The following is a 25,645-nucleotide window of genomic DNA, read 5'->3' as shown; positions in this document are numbered from 1 at the left end:
TAGCAGGAACTGCAGTTCTGTGTGACATTTTCACACTTTCAGACTATGGCTATTCCACTGGATAGGTGTTATATACAAAAGCATTCTGGAGTATACATTTAAATCCTTGAGCAGTGTCTGAAGACTTTAGTCTTCTTGCCCTAATTTTCTTACACCGAGGCTGAGGTCTGGATTAAGACTGGGCAGGGATAATTTGGAAGTAGTGAAACCCAACAGTTATGTTTTGAGGGGAAGAATTCACAACTGCGGGAGGTTGGTACCCACTGTAACATTGGTGGCTCTTTGAAAAAGTGGTATCTCTGGTGGAGACTTCGGGAATGGGCCATACATATTCTGGTGAGAGAAGTATGGTGGGACGGAGGTTGGGGGTGGCATTGATGGAGCTTGGACCCCCATTGTAGGTCCTTTCTCCTGGCTAGAGGTGGACTGCAGATACCAAACCTTTTGTGTTTTCTCCTTTAAAAACTTAAGTTATTTGTGTGAATGTTTTGCCTGTTTATATGTCCGTACATCACCTGTGTGCCTGATGCCCTTGGAGGCCAGAAGAGGGCACTGGATTCCTTGGACTGGAGTTACAAACAGTGTGAGATACCATGTGAGTGGTGAGAATCAAACCCAGGTTATCTGTAAGGGCAGCAGTGTGTTCTTAACTGCTGAGAACCGTTTCTCCAGCCACATTTGACAAGCTTAAAGAGTTCGTTTGTGGTATGTGAGTGTGTGTGTGTGCGTGCGTGTGTGTGTGTGTGTGTGTGTGTGTGTGATATGTGGGGGAGGGGTCCGTAGGGATGTCAAAGACAATTTTGGAGACAGTTCCTTCTTTCCACCCTTACGTAGGTTCCCAGAATTGGACTCGGGTCATCAGGCTCATAAAGCCAACACCTCTACTGGCTGAGTTACTGTGCTCACCCCTTCTGAGGCTGTTTCTGAGAAATTGACATGGGGAGTTCATAGTCTTGAATAATGATGGTGGCTAGGCTTAGTCATTTCTCATTTGGGACTTTTTTCTTCTTTTTTTGAGGGAACTGAAGTAGAAAATCTAGTCAGAATGTTTCTGATTTTGCTTGCTTAGGAATAAAAGGTTGAACTAGAAACTGATGTGCTCATATAACTCAGAGTGAGTGTTTAGGGGAGTAGATCATCTAATGCTTAAAGAATATATGTATCTAAAAAAATACCTTTCCCTTGTTAAATTAACATAATTTAAAAAATGTTACAATACAAGCTTTTATTTTTTGTTAGTTTAAATACTTTCGTAGTGAATATTAATTTTGTGTATTGATTGGCTGACTGATGTATGTTATGAAATATATTTTCTAAAATTTCATGTAAGACTGGGTAGTGGTGGCACATGCCTTTAATCCCAACACTCAGGAGGCAGAGGCAGGAGGATCTCTTCAAGGCCAGCCTGATCTACAGAGTGAGTTCCAAGACAGGCACCAAAGCTACACAGAGGAAAAAAAAAAAATTAAAAACCAAACGAAATGTAAATCTTATGAATTATTAATGAGCACGAGCGACCACACACACACTGCTTGACTGCCCGATCCATCAGTTTGTCTATTCATTTATTTATTCATGTAGGCTCATGTAGTGGGGCATTCTTCGAAAACTAGCTTAAAATGGGCTCAGCCAGGCTAAAGATGGTACACCACAGGTCGGTAAAAGTCAGAAAAGGCAGAAGCTGATTTTTAAACGATGTGTGTGTGTGGTTTTATTAGTGCATGCGTGTTCATATGGGTGTGTAAATACAGGGGCACATATGTAGAGGTCAGAGGACAACCTCAGTGGTCTCTTGTTGTTTACTACTAACTACATACGCTAGGCTAGGATCCTGTGAGTGTTTGAGAATTCTCCTGTTTCCATCTCCAACTATAACCACAGACACACAGAAACTGCAGATGTGTGCAACTTAGACCGTCATGTTTGCATGGCCAATGCTTCATCCGCTGCGCCATTTGCCAGCCTAATGCTGATTCTTCAAAAACAACATTAAAATTGAGAATCTTCTGGCAAAACAGGTTTCACATGCGTGTACACCCATATACACATAAATACACACACACATATAAAAATGGATTGATATTTCTTTAGTCCTTGAGGAGGAAAGGAGTTTTGAGGCTAGAAGAGTTGATGTGAAAGGAAAGATTGATATATTTGATTGTTTAAATTGAAGAGTTGTGTTTACACATTTTATAATATGAATGCACTTACAAACTAGGAAAAGATGTTTTATAAACGGTGAGGCCATCAGTGAATTCTTATCAAAATTTATATAAATGTACAAAGCAAGGAAGTGGCAAACAAAAGCAGCAAAGATGCAGCTGGAATTTCATAAAGGCTATAAGTGGCCAGTGAGCATATGAAGAGCTGTTGTGTAAATTTGAATGAAAATTGTCTTGAGAAGCTGATTTTATTTTATTGTAATTGCAAGTTTACTGTCTGATTGTATGATACATGGATGCTGTGGGTTTTTGTTGCATTACCCACATTGCTAGTTAGGGTGGTGGCACACACTTTTAATCCCAGCACTTGGGAGGCAGAGGCAGCGAATCTGTGAGTTTATGGATAGCTTGGTCTACAGAGCAAGTACCAGGACAGCCAGCCAGAACTGTTACAAAGAGAAACCCTGTCTCAAACAAACAAACAAACAAACAAAAACAAAAATCAAAACCAACACCCCCCAAAACAAGCAAACAAACAAAGAAACAGCAAGCAGAAGCAGAGAGGTGCATGGTTTTGAGTGACAGGGCTTCAGACTGGAAAGACTGCATAAGTCTTGTTCTTATTCTCTGAGATGTAGTTTGTTCCTGGTGACAATACCAGCCACGCTCACTTATTGCAGGTGGTTCTGGTTTTCCAGCTCGCCCCACTTTGTGGTGCCTAGGCCTGCTGGGAAGGCTTTAGCAATCAAAACTGCTGGGTCTTCAAGGAGACTTAGAGCTTGTGGCCCATAGTACTCAGTGGAATGTGGGGCCTGTGCTGTGTTTTCTTTTACTTTGTCAAGAGCCTTCTTCCCTTGCTCATCAGGAACAGAGTGGGAGCTGCAGCGAGACCTGGCTGCTGACTCACTGTCTCACTCCTACCCTGATGCTGAAGCTCTGGTGCTCATCCCCCCCCCCCCCCCCCCCCCCCCCCCCCCCCNCCCCCCCCCCCCCCCCCGCCTCCCCAAGCCTACAGCTGCAGGGGTGGCCTTAGATTTGTTGGGTGGGGCCCAGAGCCACCTGCACTTGACAGGACACATATTTTTACATACTGTCGGCTGAAAATAATCAACTTTATTTAAAGAGAATGTGGATTCAGAGTGCTAAAAAAAGCAATCAGCAACTTGGTAGGGCTGTTGAGGAACACTTTTCCTGCCTACTGTAGATGGCGGCTGTGAGGCCCATGCAATGGGATCCAGAGTCTGTGTTGGAAGGTCATAGTGGGAAGATAGACCAGAGGTACCAGACAACAAAGCCCCTAATGGGAATACAGAGCTTTTCGGGGCTTGAAGTGGGGTCAGGCTGAGACTGGCAGCTTATCTCCCTGAAGAAGTGAGCCCACATGTCATACTGATGTTTGCATGAAGTTCTGATATGTTGGGCTCTTCTACCTTTTGAGAAGTCTTTGTGCTTATTTCCAGATCTCTGTCAAGTACTAGGGCCATTTTGGTTTTAATTTTATGTGGAATGACTTTTATTTATGTTTTCATACTCTTTTTAAAGATTTTTTTTGGTATGTGTACTAGTGTTTTGCCTTTGTGTATGTAGGTCAGAACAACAAGTTGGATCCCCTGGAATTTGGAGTCACAGATGGTTATGAGCCACCATGTGGGTACCAGTTGCTCTGCAAGAGCAATAAGTGCTCTTTGTCACCGACGTATCTCTTTAGGGCTTGTTTTTCATAGTTTTGTCTATTTTTACATCATAACATGGATAGGACTCTCAGTGGAGAGGGATCTCTTTTTCCTACTTAGCAGCTGTAGAGTTAGCCACTGTTACTGGTTTTTTTTTTTTTTTTTCCCAGAGATAACACCCCATATTCATGTGCTCTCTTGCCCGTGGAAACCCAGTACTGCCTCTGGGGATGAGGCATGTGGGAGGGCCCTGTAGAAGCTTGGTCCCTGGGCAGTACCTCTTACTGTTCCTGTAGCCAGCCCATTTAGGGGCAGGACTGAGGCTACTGCACTGGCCCTGGGATGGCCCTGGGTTCTGGCCACATGTTCATTCTGTCCATGATTATTAAAATACCTTTTCTGTTGGTTGTTAAAATGTTTGCATATTGTCAGGAATTTGAATATTAAATAAGGAAACAAAAAGGTCAGACTCCCTCCTACCATAAGAATCAAACCTGCTTATGCATGTATTTCATTTCCTCTTCCTGGAAGTTGAGACCATACCATAGATAGACATTGTATATCTTTTTTCCCCCTTTAGTTTTTTTTTTCCCCCTTTGTTGTTGTGTTAAAAGCTTTTTCTATACCACTAGTCTTTGAAAATACTGGGCCTGTTATATACATTTTCTTTGTTCTGGTGCCTTCCTCTTGCTCTGTTTTGTCAAGTCATCAAACCAGGTGTGACTTGTGCTTTCTCTGTGCTGCACAGTGCTTCCCCTTGGACAGTTTCAAGTGTGTGCTCATGCTGAATGGTCAGTGCCTGATCTTCACAATATTGAGTGCTGGAGTTTTGAATATCATCTCTGAAGCTAATTTCCTCAGCCACTCTGGTTGTGCTGCCACGTCAACAAGTACTATGTCTTGATGACTTAAATATCAGACATTGATTCTGACAATTCTGTGACTGAAATTTGAGATCAGGTGTGGTTTGGCTCTCACCCTTGAAGGCTGTAAGGAAGGGTCCTTCTGTCCTCTAGCTTTGGGTAGAGGCCCACAATTCTTGTCCCATCATTCCAATCTCTGTTCCTAATGCTTCCTTTACATCTCTTTCCTGGATAAGCCTGTCTGGAGTCTTCCCTTTAAGAATAGTGATGCCCACCTTGATGACTTGATTATAACTCAACCACATTTGAAGCCTCAGGCTTAAGACTCAAGGATATCATTTGAGAGGACATGCATCTTCCTTCAGCAGCTTCCAGTTACCCGGCCTGAGAATTGAGGCTATGTTGGAGGCTGTGTCTCTTGAATACACGGAGACAAGACACACATACAGTGGGTAAAGACGTTCTTATTTTAAAACTTGAGTGAGGAAAAATATGTACTTTTTAAAATCACTTCTTCCCCAACTCTGGTCTTGTTTCTGTATCAAGACAATGAAGGCACTTGCAGCTTCGTGCTTTCTGGATGAGTGGAACAGCATGCATGCTTATAGTGTGTGGAGCTCCCTGCCTGCCTCAGTGTGTCAGCGGACAAAGACTTGTCTGTGAATTAGAGCCTCAACTCATTTAGTAGACTTGAGTCTAATTCCATCTTTAAAAGACATTTATATGGTTAACAAGGTAAATTTTGTGACAGATTTTGTATTTTATCTTCAACATCTGCTTCCTGGCTGGACCGTTTTGTTTATGTGCCGGGTTTGTCGTGGAGGTATGTAATAGAATTTGGTTGACTAGGTTTTTTAGGCCATCTCATTAATTGGATTGCTTACCTCTTACTAATGGTGTGCACAGTTAAATGCAGTCCTTTTGGCTTTGATTTACTTACTAGGAGGAAAGAGAGGCTTAGTGTTGAGTTAGGATTGAAGTCAAACAGCTGCAGGATGGAGTTGGTTGTTTTTTTTTTTTTTTTTTTGCCTTTTTGAAAAGTTTTTCCCCTACGGTTCATCATCACATCCAGTATCCAGTGCTCATGAGCTAGGGATTTTTCTTAACCAAGATGGCTGCCTGCTTAACAGGCCTGGTTCTGAACTGGCAGCAAGCAGAGCTGTGATTTCCTGGGAGACCACATAGGAGTGTCACAAAGGAAATGCCCCAAAGAGGGACCTTTACAGATGCAGAACGCAAGTAAGGTTTTTTTTTTTTAGATTTGTGTTGCTCCCTCCCTGGGATATAGGAGTAACACATTTGAAGCGGCTTTGGAACTTGTCTGCTTTGATTTGTTCAGCTGAATCTCACAGTTCTTGTTCTTTCTCAGGATTCAAGAACAGTTCCAGAAAAATCCGGACAGTTACAATGGTGCCATCCGTGAGAACTATACCTGGTCGCAAGACTACACTGACCTGGAGGTCAGGGTGCCAGTGCCCAAGCATGTGGTGAAGGGGAAGCAGGTAAGAGGCCGGGGGGTGGGGGGGGGCAGGGGCTCCATTGCAGGCAGTCTGCCCTCCAGGGAGGGAACTGGCCTGACTGCAAGAGAGTTAGGATTACTTTTGGGGTATGAGACCTTGTGCCCCAGGAGGTGGTTGCCTTTGCTATCCTTGCTTGTGAGCCTTTTTTTTACTTGGTCTTCCAGTTTTCCTGGCGAGAGCGAGCCCTGTTCTTAGTCTGAGGAGCCATATCTGGAGAAAAGCCTTCATGTTTGAAGTCTTAGCTCCTTAACATTGACATGGGCATTCTCTGGACTTCCTTGGTGACAACTGTCCTCTTGGTTTTCAAGAGCAGATTCAAACATTCCCTTGACAGTGTCTGCCTTCAGCCTCCCTAAGAAAACTTGAGTTAGCTGACCTCACAGTGTGGGCTGAGATGTGCCACGGACCGTCCCTCTGGGAGACTGCTATCCACGGGAGAACAGGGATGAAGGCTATAGGATAGTCAGGATACGACGCAAGGGAATGACAGACAGACACACTGTGTAGTGAGAATCTGCTGCGATTTTACTAAAATCATGCTTTCATTATATAGTATTCAAACAAAGAACAAGTCAGAAAATCATGTATCATTAGTTGGCACAGTATGAAAACTTCTTTTAGCAATGTTTAAAAAGTATGTTATCAGGAACAGGTGTTAGACACAAAGCGTCCTTAGAAGAGGAACTCTTGTCCTTGGGAATGTAAACCTCAGGCAAGTGGTTACATCTTATGAACAGAAAGTTTCTGTCTTATTATTGCTATCATGGCCCTTCCTCCTCCTAACCCTTTTTTTCATCTAGTGACCAAATATACCTAATCAGTTCTCTGCACCTGTTGAACTATATTTTTTAGTACCTTCTTATGCGGCAGACATCATGGGGGTTGGGATCTAGCAAGCCTATCCATAAAGTTGAAAGTATAATATAACAGTCTTTGTCCATCAACATTAACCCATCTATTCCCTTGCTCATCATAGGCTCCTGTATAAGGAAGTGAATCAAGGAGTGCGCTGGGGAATTTTCTCTAACTCTCCTTTTCTCTCTAAATCTGATTCACTATGACGATTCCCTCTTAACATTTCAACTTTAGCCGTTTCTGTTTCATAATTAATAAAGTTTCCCAGGCTCATGTGGCGTGGGGCATACTTTATTTCCTCAAGGACTGCTTTAATGAACAACGGTGGGGCCGAGCCAAGGACGTACTTTGATTTCTTGGTAAGCGGTCAGCTATAAACAAGAAAAATAAGAAATACAGAGAAAGATCAGGCAGGGTGCCAGGAGGGCTCACTCTCAAAGCCATCTCCAGATACGATATTTGCCTATGGCATCAGGTCCTATCTCGACCGCTGATTGCCAGGGGACCACCTGGGGCTTCGCTCCAGGAAGCTCTAACCCTAATCCTTCAGCAGGCAAAAGCCAGCGCAGAGGCATTTTGTCACTACACGGTAGTCACTGCTGTGGACGTGGCAGAGATGCTTTGCCATAGCGACTGTCTTGTCTATTTACTGCCCTGCAGCCCAGTGCTCCACAGAATGGGGCAGCAAAGCTTCCTTGTGTACCTTGGAGGTAAATAAATACGTGACGTTTATCTTTGGTCAGGGGAAGAGAGGAGAATGTAAATTTGTGTGGGCGTTCTTGACACTGAAACTGTTCAAGACAGTGAGATGACAACACAGGAAGAAAGGACAGGCATTTCTTATTGTCTGTTAACGTTTTCCTGACTACTAGTGTTGCTGGTTTCACATAGACATGCGTGAGACCAAGCTTTCCTGTCTACAAGCCTCTTTGCTGATGCTGGCTAGAGATCAGCAGAGGATATCCCATTTCTGTGAGGTCCATTGATTTGGTGTTACCTGATGTACTTCTCAGTGTTCAAACTCATCGACCAGGCTTGCCACCTCAGGGTGCCGATGGAAAGATAGTCCTACTTCCTCTTGCACAAGTTCTATGATGTATACATTTTCTGCCCATGTTGACAAACAAAGCTAGTTCTTTTCTTCAGACACATAACTCCCGTAACATCCCCCTCCAAAAAAATTGTGTCAGGGCATACATGATACCCATTGCAGTTCCAGCAGTCCTGAGGGAAAGCAAAGAAATCTGGGGGGGGGGGGGGGGAGATCACTCACTGGGTAAGATCTTGCACTTGCTATGCAAGCTTGAATACCTGAGTGCAAGCCTATAAAAAAGATTGGTGGGGCTACAGATTCCTAACACGGTGGAGGGTGGATACAGGAGGATTGCTGGAACTTGCTGGGCCACCAGTTTACCCCTTCGTTTAGTGAGAGGCCCTGTTTCTAGGAAATAAGGCAAAGAGTGATAGAGGAGGACACCTGCCCTTTCCCATGGCCTCTATGGGAATGGATGGACATTGCCACACACACCACACGTACGTGGGCAACTCTAGGCTACAGTGACTAAATGAATGTCTTGGCTTGTGTCCTGTGGTTCTTCCGTGGGGCAGGAGCTGTATGTATCAGGTATGCATAACTGTTCCATTACCAGTTTAGTGGATTTCTGAACTTACGTTTGGGAGGGAGAGAGATGTTTATTTAGGAAACGATAACAGAAATAAACATTATTATAGATTGTTATAAATAGTCAGGATTCACTTAAAATAATTTTAGGTAACAGGTCCAAATAGGATATTACAGAATTTTAATTAACATTGTAATAAAGTTTGACATGTCAGAAACTTTCCTTTTTTTTTTTTTTTTTTTTTAATTATTTAAGACCTTTATTAACAGGTGCTTGCAGTTTGTTGTTTTTTTTTGAAAAAATCAAGTTGTAAACTTTTTATTACAAATTAAAAATGAAGTTCTTAAAAATCTTAACTTGACCAGAGAGACAAAAGCAGCCGATCCACCAGCTGAGAATTCGTCCGCTCCCGAGGCTGAGCAGGGCGGGGCTGAGTAAATGCCGGCTTACCATCTCTACCATCATCCAGTTTGGTCATCCAACAAGAAGAAACGAATATGAAATTCCAGCAATAAGAAATGAACAAAGATTGGAGCTGAAGACCTTAAGTGCTTGCTTTTTGCCCGTTGACCAGATACGCTAGAACTATCTGCATTATCTATGCAGCATGGGGTTTTTATTATTTTTACCTAAAGATGTCTCTTTTTGGTAATGACAAATGTGTTTTTTAAAAAAAAAAAGGTCTGGTTTTTCTCAACTTTCCTTATTTTAATCTTCAAAAGCACCTTAAGTATGCAAAGCAGTTCTGTGCTTCATAGATGAGAAATTAAGGCTGAGAGGAATTACTAAATTACTACGTGTTGGCTCCCTGGTTACACCCAAATGGAGCTTCTAGATACATGTTTGAGTGGATGAATTGCTGAATAAATAAAAGGGCAAAATTATGTGTTGGTTCAGATATATCTGTCTCTAACCTTAGCTTTGAGTCTTACCTTTTACTTTATAAATTTCTGACTTCGTGGAAGGTGGGGTTGTGTAGAACATGTAATGAGGAAGTCAAGTTATATGATTTTCCAGGGGGCGGTGGGGACAGCCTGACTGGAACCCAACCCCACATAGTAACAGCCATCAGGTTCAGTTTTGGGTTCGGGGCAGGTACTGACCGTCTTTCCCAAGTTGCTTGCCAAGCATCTCCTTGGGGTCAGGTGTTGACTCCCATCCTGCTTTGTGGTAGGAGTGCCAGTGCATTACAAACAAATGTAAGGGCTGGCCAGGTACCTCACTTGATAAAGTGCTTGCCGAGTTCAGATCCCTTGTTGTGTGCCTGTCATTCCAGTGCTGGAGTGACAGACACAGAAGGATCTTGAGGACTTACCAGTTACCTCGCATTACTGAATCAACAAGCTCCAGGTTCAATAAGAGACCTGTCATAAAATATAAAGTGGTGAATGAAGTAGAGAAGATATCCAACACCAGCCACTGGGATGCACACACATACACACTTGCATGCCTATATACATGGGCATGTACATATATGCATATTTATGAATATATACTCCATATGCAAAATAAACTCAATAAATTCTTCTAAAGTTTTTAATTTAATTTTAAATTATTTATATCTTTGTGTATTTGTGTATGGGTATGTACATGTGAGTGCAGGTGCCCACAGAGGCTAGAAGGAAGGTACTGGATCCCTTAGAACTGAAGTTACAGGCAGTTGTAACCTATCCAACGGGTGCAGGGAATTGAACTCAGATCCTTTCTGCAAGAACCTCACCTCTGCAGGTTTCTCTGAAAAGGTTCATAGTAGGACCAGTTTAAAATTAGTTTCTCTTTCCTGTGACTCAAAAGACCTATGTTGGCAACCAAGACAGCTCTTAGGAACACAGGTTTCAAATACACTCACTTGTGAGAGTTGGAGCCGTGCCATGTACCACAGACACCTTGGTATGGAACTGCTGCCATACCATGTAATTCAGACGCTTGTCTCTCTCTAGTGTATTTCCTCTGATCTCCATGGTGGCACAGTCCTGCTTTTACTAACTAACTCTGGATCTGACTCATTCTTCTGTGTTTGAGCACATGGCCCAAGTGGTGTTACCAAGATTGATCTCTGGCATTGAACACTTTTTTATTGCATAGACAGTAACAGTTAGCAAAATGGTGTTTGCGTATGTCCAGCATTGGTGAAGTGCACATCTCAGTGACTTGGTCCTTTGGCTCACCATGCACTCATGGGAGCCCAGCCTGTTTCTTTAAAGCACTGGATGGGGTCGGGGAGCTTTCTAGATGTGCTTTTAATGCAGGCATTTGTGACACCTACTGATGTTGCTTCTATTGGTGCTCTACCTGTGAAGATCCTTTTCTCCCACATGGTAGGACATTTTCTTTTTCTCCCTAATAATATTTTTCCATGCTATGCTTATAATATTGCAACCCCCCCCCCCAAAGTCCCAGGTCTGCTTAATTTAAGACCTGAAACAGTGAAACTGTTAGAGGATAAAGTAAGGAAAATGCTTCAAGAAACGGGTGCAGGCAAGAGCTTTCTGGATGGGGCACCCTCCACTTGGAAGTACTGACCAGCACTGACAAATAGGATCTCATGTAATGAAAAGCCTTCTCTATATATCAAATGAAGCAGCTGATTGGGTGAAGAGACAGTTGCCAAAATGGGAGGTAGTTGCTAGCTCTGCACCAGACAGAAGACTAAACAACAAGAAATAAAATAATTCAGTATGCAAGTGGAAGAATGAAATAAACTGAGTCACTGAGATTGGCATTAAATATGTATCACTAATAAACAAAAGGAAAAAATTGTTCACCAGCCACCATACAAATGCATATCAAAGCTACATGGTGGTGGCCACACCTTTAATCCCAGCACTGCAAGGGGCAGAGGCAGGTGAATCCCTGTGAACTCCAAGACAGTCATAATTCATAGTGAGGTCTTATCTAAAGAAAACAAAAAGCAGCCAGGACTGATGGTCATTAAGAAAAATAGCAACAAATGCCAGTGGGGATGTGGGAGTAAAATTTCGCACTGCTGGTGGAAATCTAAACTAGTCCAGCACTGTGGAAGTCAGTATGCTGGCTTCTCAGGCAAACAAATAAGGAAACAAAAAACCAAGCCTGAGACATAGGTCTTACATGTGACCCAGTTGTCACACTCCTGGGTGCCTACCTGGGTCAGTGTACCAGGGAGTACTGCCTAGAAGTGTTTCTGAAGCACTGTCACAGCAGCTAACGAATGGACCCAGCAGGGTGTTCAGCTACAGAGAAGTGGAGGAAGGGATGTGATAGTCGCAGGGAAGTCTTCCAGTATAGAGAAGTTATGTTGGCAGCAGGGAACTTGCTACAATTGGACCTGCATCAGATCAAGTTAAGCCAGCCAGTCTCAGAGAGGCAAGTACATGTTTTCTCTTTGTAGTTCCTTTATTTTATATACATGCATAAAACATACATGTTTTAGTATTTTAAAATACTATGTGCTATAGTATTTTTAAATAATGTCAGCATAAAGGACTTTAAATGTGTCCTGTAGAAACAAACACACAATAGGGATTTTTCTATGACCCCCCTCATTACTACATGTATGCACATATGTGACATGAAAGTAGAAAGTAAAAGTGAAACTGTCTAGTGGAACAAAGACTAATTGGGGTGGGGAGGATGGGACATAAAGGAACATATGCTTAATGTGTAATATATGCTTACTTGAAACTTTAAAAATGTCCATCAGTTTCTTAGTGATTGCTAAGAGCTTTTGTCAATCCTCTCTTAAAACTTTGAAATAAGTTTCTGTTATGTCTCTTGGGTTCCTCTGGCCTAAGGGCTTTTCCTTAGAGTTGCACTTCTTTCTTGACTGGTTCCCTTCCAGTCATCCCCTAAATGTACCTGTCACAGCTGCCCGTCAGCAGTGTTTTATTTTTGGTTTGTTTCCGGCAGCCATCAGATGTAATCATGTAGGTAGCCATGACTGCAACAGCTTTGGTAGTTGGAGCCAGGTCATTGGTTCTGGTTGGTGATGAAGAGGCCGTGTGTAGGCAGCCATTTGTTTTGGTGATCCATGGGTGTGAGACTCAAGGTTAAATGAGGGACATGGCAGCAGGCGTTGACCTCTGCTCCTCAGTGGGAGCTCAGGGCTGGCCCTTTGAGTTGCCCCCTCTTTCTGTGGAAGTGAGTGTGAGGACAGTGTCCTGGCTTTCAAGGTGGCTGAGAATGAATGGGAGTGTGTACCCAGTGCATTGTGTTCTTCAGAGGAAAAATAGAAAGTTCATTTTTTAGCATACAGGATTTTAAACAATGGTTCTTCTGGATAATCCAAAAGATTCCTCATGTGATGTCTTTCATCTGCCTCAGTAGAACATGATTTGGTCTTTTCTTCACCATTCTTTGCTTGACCCATTCTCTGCTGCTTAGGAAGAGCAGCGGCCTTCTCTGCCTTCTTATGCAAACCCTCAGTGTGGTGACAAGGAGCGGTGACTCCATTACTCACTTCAGGTCAGTGTGCTGACATTTCACTGGATCATAGACTTGCAGTGCTCTCGAGAATTAGACTGTGGAGTTCTTATTTCTCACATGAGAAAACTTCCTGCTGATGGCACTGGAGTGAGAACCAGGAGCCAGGCTTCTCCTCGTCTTGTTTAGTTGGAAAGTGCTAAGATTTTATTTGCAAAGTAATTATTGAATTCCTGGATAACTAGTGAACCTGTCTCATGGTTTTCTTTTCTCTCAGATGCTCAGGCCCTGTTGCATGCCTACAGAGGCTTTGTTCTTACACTAAGCCCCTTGGGATAGGCGCTTGGTCCCCAGGTTTTGATTTGTGGTTCCATTCTCCTGAGCTTGATGCAGGTGCTGAATGAACCCTTGCTGAAAGCTTTAACGTACAGCATTCCTTTCGTAGGATGGGTCTGGGGAAAATGCGATGGGACTGCCAGCACTGGGGTGGTGGTGGGGTTGGCGGCGCAGGTGGATCTCTGTGAATTTGAAGATGGCCAGGGCTAAACAGAGAGACCCTGTCTCAAAAAAAAAGTTTAGGAAGATTTTATTACAGGAAATTTCCATAACAGAAAAGGCTGTTAGGAGACTTTTAAATTTATATAAATGTGACCATTGGAAAGTTCCAAACCTGGCTTGGTGCTTCTTGTGCTGTGAGGTCTTATGAAAACCCCACTGGTTTCGGGCCTACTTTAGCAGATATACATACATAATCAAGTATAAATATTATAAGTATTTCTGCACTCCCATCTTTAGCACAGGTAAGTTCCCCATTGTCTATCTAGGTCCACTAGGGCAGCTCTGGCCACTTTTATTTATCTCCATGTCCTTGAGTTCCCCTTCACTTCCCTGTCCTTAGTCTTCAGGCTCAGGTGGCTACCCTTGGCACTCAAAGCTCCCACTGTCTGCTTTTGCCCCCTCCAAGCAACAAACTAAACTGAATTATTATTATTGCATTTTGTTTTGCATCTATGCATTTCCATATGAATAAATTCTGTAAAGTGCAGTTGCAAGACCAAAGGTATAGTCTTGTAATTACCACAAAACTGCATTTGTAGTGCTGTATTAAACGTGCATTGCCAGTATGCAGTAGCAGGCCCAAGAGCTTCTACTTTTTAACAGACTGTTGGACTGTAACACGAATTCTAATTGTTCTTAGTAAAAAAACGGGAGTCAGATATTAGGGGGTGAAAGCTGAAAGATCAGAGAAGCAGTACAGCTAGCCACTAGAGAGACCTTTTATGTCTACTGAATCCTCAGACCAAAAGGGCGACCCTGTCTTGGGATGCATTCTCTAACTGAATACTTCAGACTGCATATCCAGACTACACCGAGCACTTGTCTCCTCCCACTTTATATTCTTCTTTCCACCCAGCCCTATCCCTATCTGTCTCCACCTCCCTAGTGCTGGGATTAAAGGTATGAACCACCACTGTCTGGCCTTTAGCAGCTTAACTCTGTACTCTGATCTTCAGTCAAGTTTTATTTGTTAAAATTTGATAAAAGTATCACTACATTTGACAACATTCTTACTCATACTTCTGGGCCTTATAAAGGTTAAGTGAAAAACTATCATCATAGTGTCTGGGGTGTGGGGGTGCATGCCTGTAAGGCCAGTGCTCTGGAGGCCGTCAGGCCTGCCAGATTATATGGGAAGACTCTCTACAAAATTTAAAATGTAACCTCTATGCCCAGTGTGAATTTACATTTCTCCCAATTCGTTCTCTCCTGCTTCAGCTTCCCCATTTTCTGTTACATTGTTGCTCCTTCTCCCGGAGCGCCTGGTGGCTAGAGAGGTCAGTGTTTGGTGGTGTGTGTGTGTCTATCTGTCTGTCCCTTATCTTTGGGATATATTTTGAAACTCCTAAGGAATACTTAAAACCAGAGATGGCTTTAAAACCTGTATGTATGATATGTTTTCTTTATGCGGCATTCATATGATAAAGCTTAATATAAAAAGTAGACACAGTAAGAGATTAACAGTACATAATAATAAAATAGCATTTTAAAAGTATACTGTAATAGTTATATGAATTTTCTCTTAAAATGTCATGATACACTATAATCACCATTATGAGATGATGCATTGTCTGTGATGTGATGAATGGCATAGGCATATGCGTATATAGGTGTAGCTCTGGGTAGCTAATTCACCTTGAAATGTATCAAAAGCAGAACCATTTGCTTTGTTATTCTCCATCAAGCCACAATGATGTCAGTGCCTAGGAATCTTCCATAGTTGATTTTTTAAAATTTTTTTATTTTGTTGAAAACTTTTAGACAAACATTTTAATTATAAATCATTTCTTTAAAAAGGATTAGTGTGTGTGTGTGTGTGTGTGTGTGTGTGTGTGTGTGTACATGTTTTGGAGGTCAGTTGACAATCTTGGTAGTCACTTCTTTTCTGCTACCTTGTGGTAACCATTGATAGAACTCAGCTCCCAGGCTTATGCACAAGCCAGTCTACCTGCTGAGCCGTTTCACCAGCCCAACCTTTTTTTTATGATCATGTGACTTTATGACTTTAATGTATCGTCCACAACACATCTTCTTTAATGCCGGCAGTTTCCAGCACTGCTTACCTTCCTCCTCCTCTGGGATGACTCACATATTCTCCCCTTTGAGTGCACTTCAGCATGCTCTTCCTTCCTCCATCCAGAGCGTCAGAAGGGTCACTTGTCCTGCTGCACCTACGACTTTCCCAGCACCATCCGTCCGTGGGAAGACACTTGACACTATTCACATTCCTCCATCTGGGGCTTCTTCTAGTAAACACTTACTTTCTGCTTTAACTTTTCCCTGTGGCTTCCAGTGTCTGAACCAGTTGCTGATAGGTGTGCCACTAGTACGTAGCCTTGACAAAAGCAGTAGTGTCCTAATCAAGGGGCTGATGTGTTGAGGTTGTGTCCACATTGACATTTTAGAGCACATCAGAATGGCCAGATGGATTTGTCTATCATTTATAGAACTTTAAATTCCAGCTTTTCTTCTTCCAAGTATTTTCCCCTCCTCCTGGTATGAAGCACTAATGGAACTGTTCCATAAACAATATGGCTGTCACCCACGCTTTCTGATTAGGTTACCAGAACACTCACTAGCAGATTAATTTTTTTTTTTGAGATCTTATGCAATCTCCTCTCTGTACTCTATGCCTGCCTTTATTGTGTAACCTGTCAGATTTCATAGCCACACTGTACCCTAGCAAATCTGTCCTTCTGTGCCTTGGTGCTTCCTTTGCACTTTTATGAATGGAGCCCTCTGAAATATCTTTTTCAAAGCCCAGTTTCAGTGTAACAAAGACTTGCTTTTTCCTTAACCAATTTCCTTAACTTTGTTTAAAGTATGGCAGCAGCTTCGTCAGCAGACCATGTTATTCTAGTAATTTTTAGTCTTCTATCTAACTACATTTCTGAACCTATGTATCCTTTCCTCTTTTTTGGAGGTTTCCTGCGGAGATCTACATAGTATAACACAGTGCTATTATTCAGAACATTCACACAGGAAGCCTTTTCCTTGTGACCGTCACTTATAAGTTGAGGAATGATAACAAAACTGGCATCCATTTGTATATGTAAGTAACACTAGACAGATTGAGCAAGCTGTGTGTGTATACATACATGCACATATGCATACACATACATATACACACATACACACAGATATCTGGAGGCATGGGTTGATGGGAAGGGCGAAGTTATGTAATTATATTGCAACTAAAATATCAAAATTTAGTGTTTAAGTTATAAATACATATTTTTAAAACTAGCATAAATTTATTTTTCTTTAAAAAATTATGGTTAATCATATATTTTAGCAGCCTCATTGTATAGTTTTATTTTCTTTATTAAGAACCTTTTGTTTTGAGACAAGGTCTCTCTTTAGCCTTGCTGTCCTGGCATTCCCTCTGTAGATGAAGCTTGCCTTGGACTCACAGAGATCTACCTGCTTCTACCTTCTTAATGCTAGGATTAAAGGTATGTGTCATGCTCAGACTGTAGATTACATCTTTGTATTGCTTTTTTGTCAGTTACAGTTTTCTCATAATTCTTTTTGATACATTTTGAATTAAGTTTTTGAAAAGATTTTTTATTTGGGGCTGGGGAGATGGCTCATTGGTAAAGAACACATAGTGTTATTCCAGTGTTATTCAATTCCCAGTATCCAGATGGGGAACTCATAACCAGCTGTAATACAGCTCCAGGGCATCTGGAACCTCTGACTTCCATGAGCATGGGTACATGCACAGATACATAATTTAAACTCCTTACTATTATTTATTTAGTGTGTTTCTATGTGCATGTATATGCACATGTATGTGGTGGCCTTACTGGATTTCCTGGAGCTGGAGTTTCAGACCAAAGTATGATATTACCAAAGTCCAACTTGATGAGACCAAGGAATTTATTGGGCTTTCTTACAGAACACAGGCAAGGGGTTACTTAGAGGATCATGGATGGCACAATAAAGTCACACCCCGTCATGAATGGAGACCTCATGGAAGCTGCATCCCGGAAGCTCTCTTTAGTCAGCCTTCACATCCGTCCACGGTCTAGCATATTCTGAGACCACTTGGAGCTGGGAGAGGGAGTAATTGCTGGATCCTAGGAAGTCTGGCTGCCACTGTATTGCTCTGCTTGCTCTAGGTGACTGGCTAATGGACAAATCTAAGAGTTGCATCTTATAACTAGGAGGTGTGGGGCTTCCATACAACACCTCCTGACATGGGGGGCTGGGACTGAACTTTGGTCCTCTCAAAAAGCAGCTAATGCTCTTGACTTCTAAGTCTGGTCTTTATGTCAGTACCATATTGTTTGCTTTCTATGACTTTATGGTAGGTTTTGAAATTTTTATTCAGTTTTTCTCCTACAGTTTTTCATTACTACTTTCCTTTCTATTAAATGAAGGGTTTCTAGAGTATTGTTAGATTTCTGAGGCTGTGTGAAGAAACAGAGACAGAAAGACAGAAATCTGACCTTAAACAGAAAAGACTATGTTTATTAAGCTCACACAGCAAGGGCAGCCCCTCTTTCTCAAGGAATTGGGGGATGTTGCCAGGCTGGCTGCATGCATTTCTTTTTATGGGTACCATGAGGGGCTTACCCAAGATAAGACAGGCTGGCCCTACATATATTTCTTTTTGTACTGTTCCAGAGGCTGAGCAAGCTCATCTGTGAGCATTAGGTGTCCTGCTTTAGGACAGATCCCACTTAACAGTGTTTGTAGCTGTTTCTAAGAAACATTTTCTTAGTACTTGCCACAAGGCCTGTGATCACATTGGACTTCATGGCAGTCTTTTCAGCTTAGTGTCACCTTGCTTAGTTTTAATAGTGTACTAAAATCTATTCATATGGAGCTAGCTCTTTTCTCTGCTACTTTGAGCTGTTACTTATGTTTTAGGTATTTGTAACGTTTTTGTTTTGTTTTGTTTTGTTTTTGAGACAGAGTTTCTCTGTGTAGCCCTGGCTGCCCTGGAACTCTCTCTGTAGACCAGGCTGATCTAGAACTAACCGAGTTCTGCCTGCCTCTGCCTCTCAAGTGCTGGGATTAAAGGAGTGTGCCACCATCAACAGGCCGCAGTTGTAACTCTTTCTCTCCCATCCTATTTAAAGGATAATGCTTGTACCCACATTGCCTTTATATTTCCCTGTTGGGCTCTTTTTCTATGGATTCAGTCCTTTTGTTCCAGCCAGGACTCCCTTTAGTATGGTTGTAGGATTGCAGGTAAGATAGCGTGTAATGATTCTCTTGGATCTAGGTGTGGCTCTCTTAGATTTCTACTTAGAATTCATTGGCTTCTGGATGATAGTTAGTTTTGTCAGATTTGGAAAATCTTCAACCATTATTGTTTCAAGTAGTTTCTGGCATTTCTCTTTCCCTTTTATCTGTGTGTCCCATTTTGAAAATGTTGGTGTGTTTGATGGCATCTTGTAGGCTCTGAAGCCGTCTTCATTTTCCTTCTGTTCTGCAGTCTAACCCAACTTTAAGCTTGCCCGATTCTGTTTCCAAATGCTGAGATCTACTCATAAAAAAATGTTTGAGACAGAGTTTTTCTCTATAGCCCTGGCTGTCCTCTGTAGACCAGGCTGACCTCAAACTCATAGGATCACCTGTTTCTGCCTCCTGAGCTCTGGGATTAAAGGCTTGTACCACCACTGCTCTGACTTAAAATTTTTCTTTAATTAGTGTGTCTGCATGTGGGTATGTGCATTTATTGCAAGTGTCTGAAGAGGCCAGGGGCATCAGTTCTAGATCCAGAGTTATAGGCAGTTGAGACCTACCCGGTATGGGTGGCAGGAATTGAACTCCATTCGCAGAAGAACAGCACACCACCCCTTTAAACTTAGCGCTGTCTGCTTCCTTTTCCAGGTACTTTTAAACTCCACAACTCATACTTGGTTTCAGGATTACTGATTTCCATGTTTTTATTGATCTTCTTTGGAGACATTGTTCTGATGGTTTCCTTTAGTGCTTTACAGGTGGTTTTCTTTAGTTTTTGAGTGTATTTTAAAATGACTGATTTGTAGACTTTACTTACTTATTTTTTACAAGCCCTTGTCTGTGCTTTCATAGATAGATTTTGCTCATTGCTTTCCCCTATGTAGGAGCCATACTCCTGGTTTGTTTGTTTTGTTTTTTTAATACATTTTATGGGAGCTGGAAAAATGGTTTGGTGGTTGAGAGTACTTCTCACGGAGGTTTTAGATTCAATTCCCAGCACCCACACGATGGCTCACAACTGTCTGTAACTCCAGTTCTAGAATATATGTGATACTTGGATGCTCATGCAAGCAAAACACTCATACACGTGAAATAATATTTTAAAAAATTAAAAAATAAACTTTTTAAATATTAGTATTGGCTGGGTGGTGGTACACACTTTTATTTAATCCCAGTGCTTGGGAGGCAGGGACAGGCAGATCTCTGTGAGTTTGAAGCCAGCATGGTCTCCAGAGCCAGTTCCAGGTCAGTCAGTAGAAACCCTGTCTTGGAAAAGAAAGAAAGTAACATAACATGGTTGCACTGGAAATCAGGTTCCTCCTCCCTCTGTGATTTCTGTTGGTACTCGATATAGTTGTTGAATGACTTTTTGAACTAATTCTTTGAGTTCTATATTCTTTGTTATGCAGAGCTGGTGAACTCTGACTACTTTGTGAACTTAGTGTACTTTGCACTGTCTGTTTACAAGTCAGCATGGTACACACATGAACCAAAGCTCATCTTAGTATTTCCTGAGCATGCATTTAGCCTCATCTGTTTTGCCTTTTAGCTGTTCTGGAATATGCCAGAGCTTTTCAAAGCCTTCTGGACATTTTATTCCGTAGCATTTTCTTTAGTTTGCTCGGTTAAAACAATTGCCTATAATTATTTTTAACAAACACTGCCCTGGGAAAGGCTTTCGGAAAACAACCTTACAGCCAGGTGTGAACACATATATACATATAACACATGGGAGGTCTTCTAAAGAACCTCCCATGGGTCAGATAATGGTGGTTCTCTGAGAATGGAGCTTTGAATATTGCTTCCTCTGATGGTGACTGCGAATTGGAGCTGCCCTGAGAAGAAGGTGGGATGAGGTTAGGACAGAGTAGAATTCCACAGAGCTTCCTGGTTTTCTTGTGTAGATATCTCTGACTAGTTTCCAATATTCATAGAGTTGATGCTGACAGATTTTGCCAAAAAGCTATTTAGAATTCCCTTCACTTCATATTTACTGACATCCCTTTGAATTAGGAATTTCTCTTATCATTTTAGTTTTTTTCTTTTTAGTGGTTTCTTACTATCTTTTTATATTGTCAAATACAATATACATTCCTCATGTCCTTCAAGTTACTGAGATTCAGTCGTACTGTGTGTTGTCCAGAAACCAACTTTCTTTTTGATGATCTTTCTCACCGGTGACACTTGTGTGACTGATTGTTTCCAGTTGCACCTCGCACTGTGGTTAAAGTGTTACCGTGTTTGAGATCCTAGTTGGAATATTTCTTCTTTTAGCTTTCTCATTTAGACTGCTTGTCCTGTGAGTGATATGTGATAGCGAGAGCTTGTTTGTTACATTTTTAATCTATTCATTTGTTTGTGCATATTTATCTCTGTGTGCACACATACATGCCATGGCATGTGGAGGTCGAAGGACAACTTCAGGGACCGATTCTCTCCTTTCAGCTCTTGGGTCTCTGGGATAGAACTCAGATCATCAGACTCAACAGCAGACCCATTAGTCCGCCGAGCATCTCAGGGACCCTTTTCTTCTTTCTATCCAGGGTTACTGATTCGGAGTAGGTCATCTGCTTAGGTTCTCTGTGAGTAAACGTTATCATGTCCTCTTCAGAACAATGTTATCAAAATACTTGAGTTTAAATTGTCCTGTATTCATTCTGCTCAGCTCTTGGGGTTCTTTTCAACATAAAGGCATAGTGTTTTACTCTTCTAGGAAATTAGCTAATAAGAATTCTAATAAGAATTTCTCGAATGTCATATTGCCTTAGCAAATGATCTCTTTGTGTAGAATATTATCTTAAGATGTGCTACTTTTGTTTGTTCTGTGGAACATTTGTTTAACAATGTAAAGCTGTGTGGCTTTTGTTTATGCTGCATCTGTTTATCTCTGTGAAGCTGTGGTTCTTTGCCTGTCTAAAGTACCTGATGGTCTAATAAAGAGCTGAACGGCCGATAATGAGTCAGGAGCAAGGATAGGTTCGACTGGCAGGTGGGGAGAATAAATAGGAAAACTCTGAGGATCAAGGAGCAAGAGAAGGAGAGGATACCAGGGGCCAGCCATCCAGCCATCCAGGTAGCCACAGAGTAAAAGTAAGATATCCAGAAGTAAGAAAAAGAAAAGGCCCAGACACTAAAGGTAGACGGGGTAATTTACGTTAAGAAAAGCTCACTAGAAACAAGCCAAGCTAAGGCTGGGCATTCATAAATAAGAATAAGACTCCATGTGTGTGTAATTTATTTGGGAGCTGAGTGGCAGGTCCCCCCAAAAGAGTCAAGAGTAAAAACAAAACAAAACAAAAAATAGCCAACAACATTTTGCTGTTCAACATGAGGCTAGAGTAAAAGAAATACAACATCTCTTTATCGGATTGCTTTGATTTGAATCTTCTAGTCTTTCTATTGAAGTTTTTATTTTTTTTGCAATTATGTTTTTAGTTCTTTATTTTTGGTCCAATAATTTTTCATACTATATTAGATTCTGAAAAGTTATAAAATAGAAATATTCAAATATGCTTTTTCCTGATTTAAGTTTATCATCTTTGGTTTTGCTTTTTAGCTTTTTTCTTCATGCTGCTAGCTTTTTTCATAAGAGAGAACTCTTCCCTACTAGATGTATTTTTCTCATTATTTACTATTTTTCTACATTGTCTTGAGTGTAGGGCTTTATTTACTTTGTTGCATTTCAAAGGTCTGTTTTTCCCACCATCTATCAGCTGAGAAAATTGAGAGTTAGATTTGACTGACAAGGTTTAAAGTTTCTGTGTTTGAAGAACTAGTATTTTACCTAGAGCATGGTCAGCACACCATCCCCTCAGAGTGCAGGCCAGCCTCTGAAGGAGGGCTGCTTCTGCAGATCCAGCACGACTTGAAGCTGTCCTCATGTGCCTGTGCTTGTGTGCCTGGCTTCTCCTAGCCAGAGCCTCTAGCTGCTGCCAGATGTGTCCCCGCCTCTGGCATGTGTGCCACGTGTCACTTTTTACTCCTGTCTTCACGGAAGTGCTCGCGCCTCATCAGTTCTTTTCTTCCTTGTCTCCACCAGTGGTGCTTTTTCCTCCGGTACTGTCATTTTGGCAGGCCTCAAAAGATGAGTGAGATGTTCCCAAAGTAGTGTTTCCTATTGGTACTTCTGGAAGTATACCTTGTCTGCTTCCCACCTTCGACGATTTAGTTCATTAGTCTGGTTAGGTCTTGTGAGAATCATGCCTGAGTTTGGAAATCAGCATGTCATAAAACTGCTGGGAGTATGTTAGGGTGACCATGTTCTTGGGAGGGACCAAGACCTGTGTCTGGTGTTCTTTACAAATAGAAATTTATGGTTAGATTAATTTGGCCAACATGGGTCATGATTATCAGGAAAGAGCTGAGCCATGCCACATTTGCTTACATTTCTTTGGCTGGTAGAAAGTGGATAGTGGACCTAGATTGTAATCAGCAGAGCCATCCAGGTAAAGATATAACAGTAAACAGAGGAGAGGTCAGTGCAGGTAGATCTGAAGTCCCATGGGAAGATGTTTCCCCAAGTCTGTACTTGAACCTGGCAGCGTGGCTGTGGCAAGTAGAAGCAGCCTTTCTGTTATCTTCTCCCCCAAGCACACACTCAGCATCTTCACTGAGAAGTGTCAGAGGGGATCACTGTCATGTATGGTTACACACATCCCTTCTTTCTATTTAAAAGAAATTCTTCCAAACTCTCCCCCCACTTCATTTTTATTATTTATTTTTTATGTGTATGGGTGTTTTACTCGCTTGTATGCTTGTGTTAGAGTCCATGGGTGGAACTGGAGTTGCAAACTGTTATAAGCTGCCATGTGCGTAGATACTAGGAATCAAATCTGGGTCCTTTGGATAAGTAACTACTTAATCTCTGAGTTGTATTTCCAGTGGGTTCCTCGTCGTTGATAGATACTTAAAAAATGCATTTAGGGGCTGGGAAGACAGCTCAGTTGGTAAAATACATGCCGCACAAGTATGAGAGCCGAGTTTGATCCCCAGAACCTTCAGAAAACAGCAAAACCCCAGGAATGGTGGCATGCACTTGCAATTGCAGAGTTAGAGAGGAGAGACAGGCAGATTCCTGAGGCTTGCTGGCCAACCAGCCGTGCCCACGATAACAAAGTAGACACATAGACAGTTTCTGCCCAGAGCCTGGGGAGAAAGGTACTGAGGCCCGGCTTCATAAAGAACCAAGCTAAAAGGCTGAGTATAATGGCACACACCTTTAATCCCAGCAGTCAGACTGCAGAGTCAGGTGGATCTCTGAGTTCAAGGCCAGCCCAATTTGTGCAGTGAGTTTCAGGCCAGCTTAGGCTACAAACTGAGACCCTGTTTCAAACAAACAGACAGAAACAAAACTGAAGAAACTAGTTTTATTGTCCTCGATGAAGACCAAACTATAATCACATTCTTTATTGATGCTCAGAGAAAGAAGAGACCACACATGTCTTTTGCCAGAAAGTTTTGGGCAAGCAACTCAGTTATTCTAGGCACAGTGGTCCAGGGCCTGAAGAGGTCAGAGAGATGGCTCTTGCCAGTGACTGTGTGGCCATTTGAGGGGAAAACGGAGAATGGGTTCTCATGGAAAGGAAGCACACCATGAGAGCAACACCAGGATTCCCTCTGGAATCTTGAGCTGCGGCTTCTGCAGCCTCTAGGTAGTCATGGGGGAGGTGAAAGGAAGCCCCCAACTCCTACCTCTCTGATTGCCTTCCAGCCCAAGAAGCAGTCTCTCTAAGTGCAGAAGGTAAAAGGATTTGGATAAAAGTCAGCAGCTTCCACCACAATACTTGATATCTCTGTTTAAAGTTGATTTTTTTTTTCCTTGTACATTTGCCTAAAGGAACTGATAGAATGCAGGTTACTTGGAATCGGACTAGGCTGGAATGGCTTTCTTCACAGAAATGTTTGATAAACCCAAGTGTCACAGTGTGCGCAGCTGGAATGCAATAGCCGCTACCTTCATAAGCAAGATGATTTTTTTTCCTGGTGTATTCTCAGGTCTCTGTGGCCCTCAGCAGTGGCTCCATCCGAGTGGCCATGCTGGAAGAAAATGGAGAGCGTGTCCTCATGGAAGGGAAGCTCACCCACAAGATTAACACGGAGAGTTCCCTCTGGAGCCTTGAGCCAGGAAAGTGTGTTTTGGTAAGTGTGGTCACTGTATGCAGAGCTCTCAGGTGTCTTTCAAACCTGCTGATACCCCCTTTGGCCAAGTCTTTCCAATGAGCAGTGAGACCTTTAATTACAGTAATTGGAACAGACTTAATTAAGTCTTTGTGTATCTAGCACCATACTCCTGTTCAGAGCCTGTCTCCATGAACTTTTGCATTTGTATCCTCTACCCTCAGCCCTAGTCATTCCTGAGAACTCACTTTACTACAGAGAAAGACAAAAGCAAGTACATTAAAGTGAAAATGGAGATGGCATTTTTTCTAGATGCCAGTCTGGATTTAATAAGTTTACCAAGGAGATCTCACCAAGTATCTGGCAAGGCACAAGGTAAAGTTCAAGGGTATGACAGTGAGGTGTGAATCCGAATGAAGAGCCCAGTTGTTACTAGTCAACAGACCCCTACAGTTTGGGCTGTATGCTTGGCCACATATGCACAGCTCAGCCTTCTCTCCTGCAATACCTCTGACCCTTGTGCTGGCACCCAAGAGGGAAACTGCTGCACAGGGCACCTTGGACTAACTTGTTTCCTCTTTCTTCCTACAGAGGGAACAAGTTAGGTAAGAGAGATAAAGATGAAAAACAGTAAGTCTTTGGATGAAAAAAATCCTTCAGGTGTTCTTCATATAT

General features: G+C 42.1%; 1 protein-coding gene across 2 annotated transcripts in view; it reads left to right on the top strand.

The window, feature by feature from the left end:
* Nudcd3 (NudC domain containing 3) overlaps positions 1–25,645 on the top strand; it is a 95,257-nt gene that overhangs the window by 50,673 nt on the left and 18,939 nt on the right. For both annotated transcript variants that reach the window (XM_050140927.1, XM_050140926.1), the window contains exons 3-4: positions 6,068–6,200; positions 24,848–24,991. In XM_050140927.1, coding sequence (XP_049996884.1) covers positions 6,068–6,200; positions 24,848–24,991 — 277 coding nt within the window. The remainder of the gene's footprint in view (positions 1–6,067; positions 6,201–24,847; positions 24,992–25,645) is intronic.

The sequence above is a fragment of the Alexandromys fortis genome, unplaced genomic scaffold (genome assembly GCF_014885135.2).
Source record: "Alexandromys fortis isolate MF-2015 unplaced genomic scaffold, M_Fortis_MF-2015_v1.1 scaffold_7, whole genome shotgun sequence".
Lineage (NCBI taxonomy): Eukaryota > Metazoa > Chordata > Mammalia > Rodentia > Cricetidae > Alexandromys > Alexandromys fortis.
Note: the sequence above shows the minus strand (reverse complement) of the source record. Positions and strands in the feature narration are given on the sequence as shown.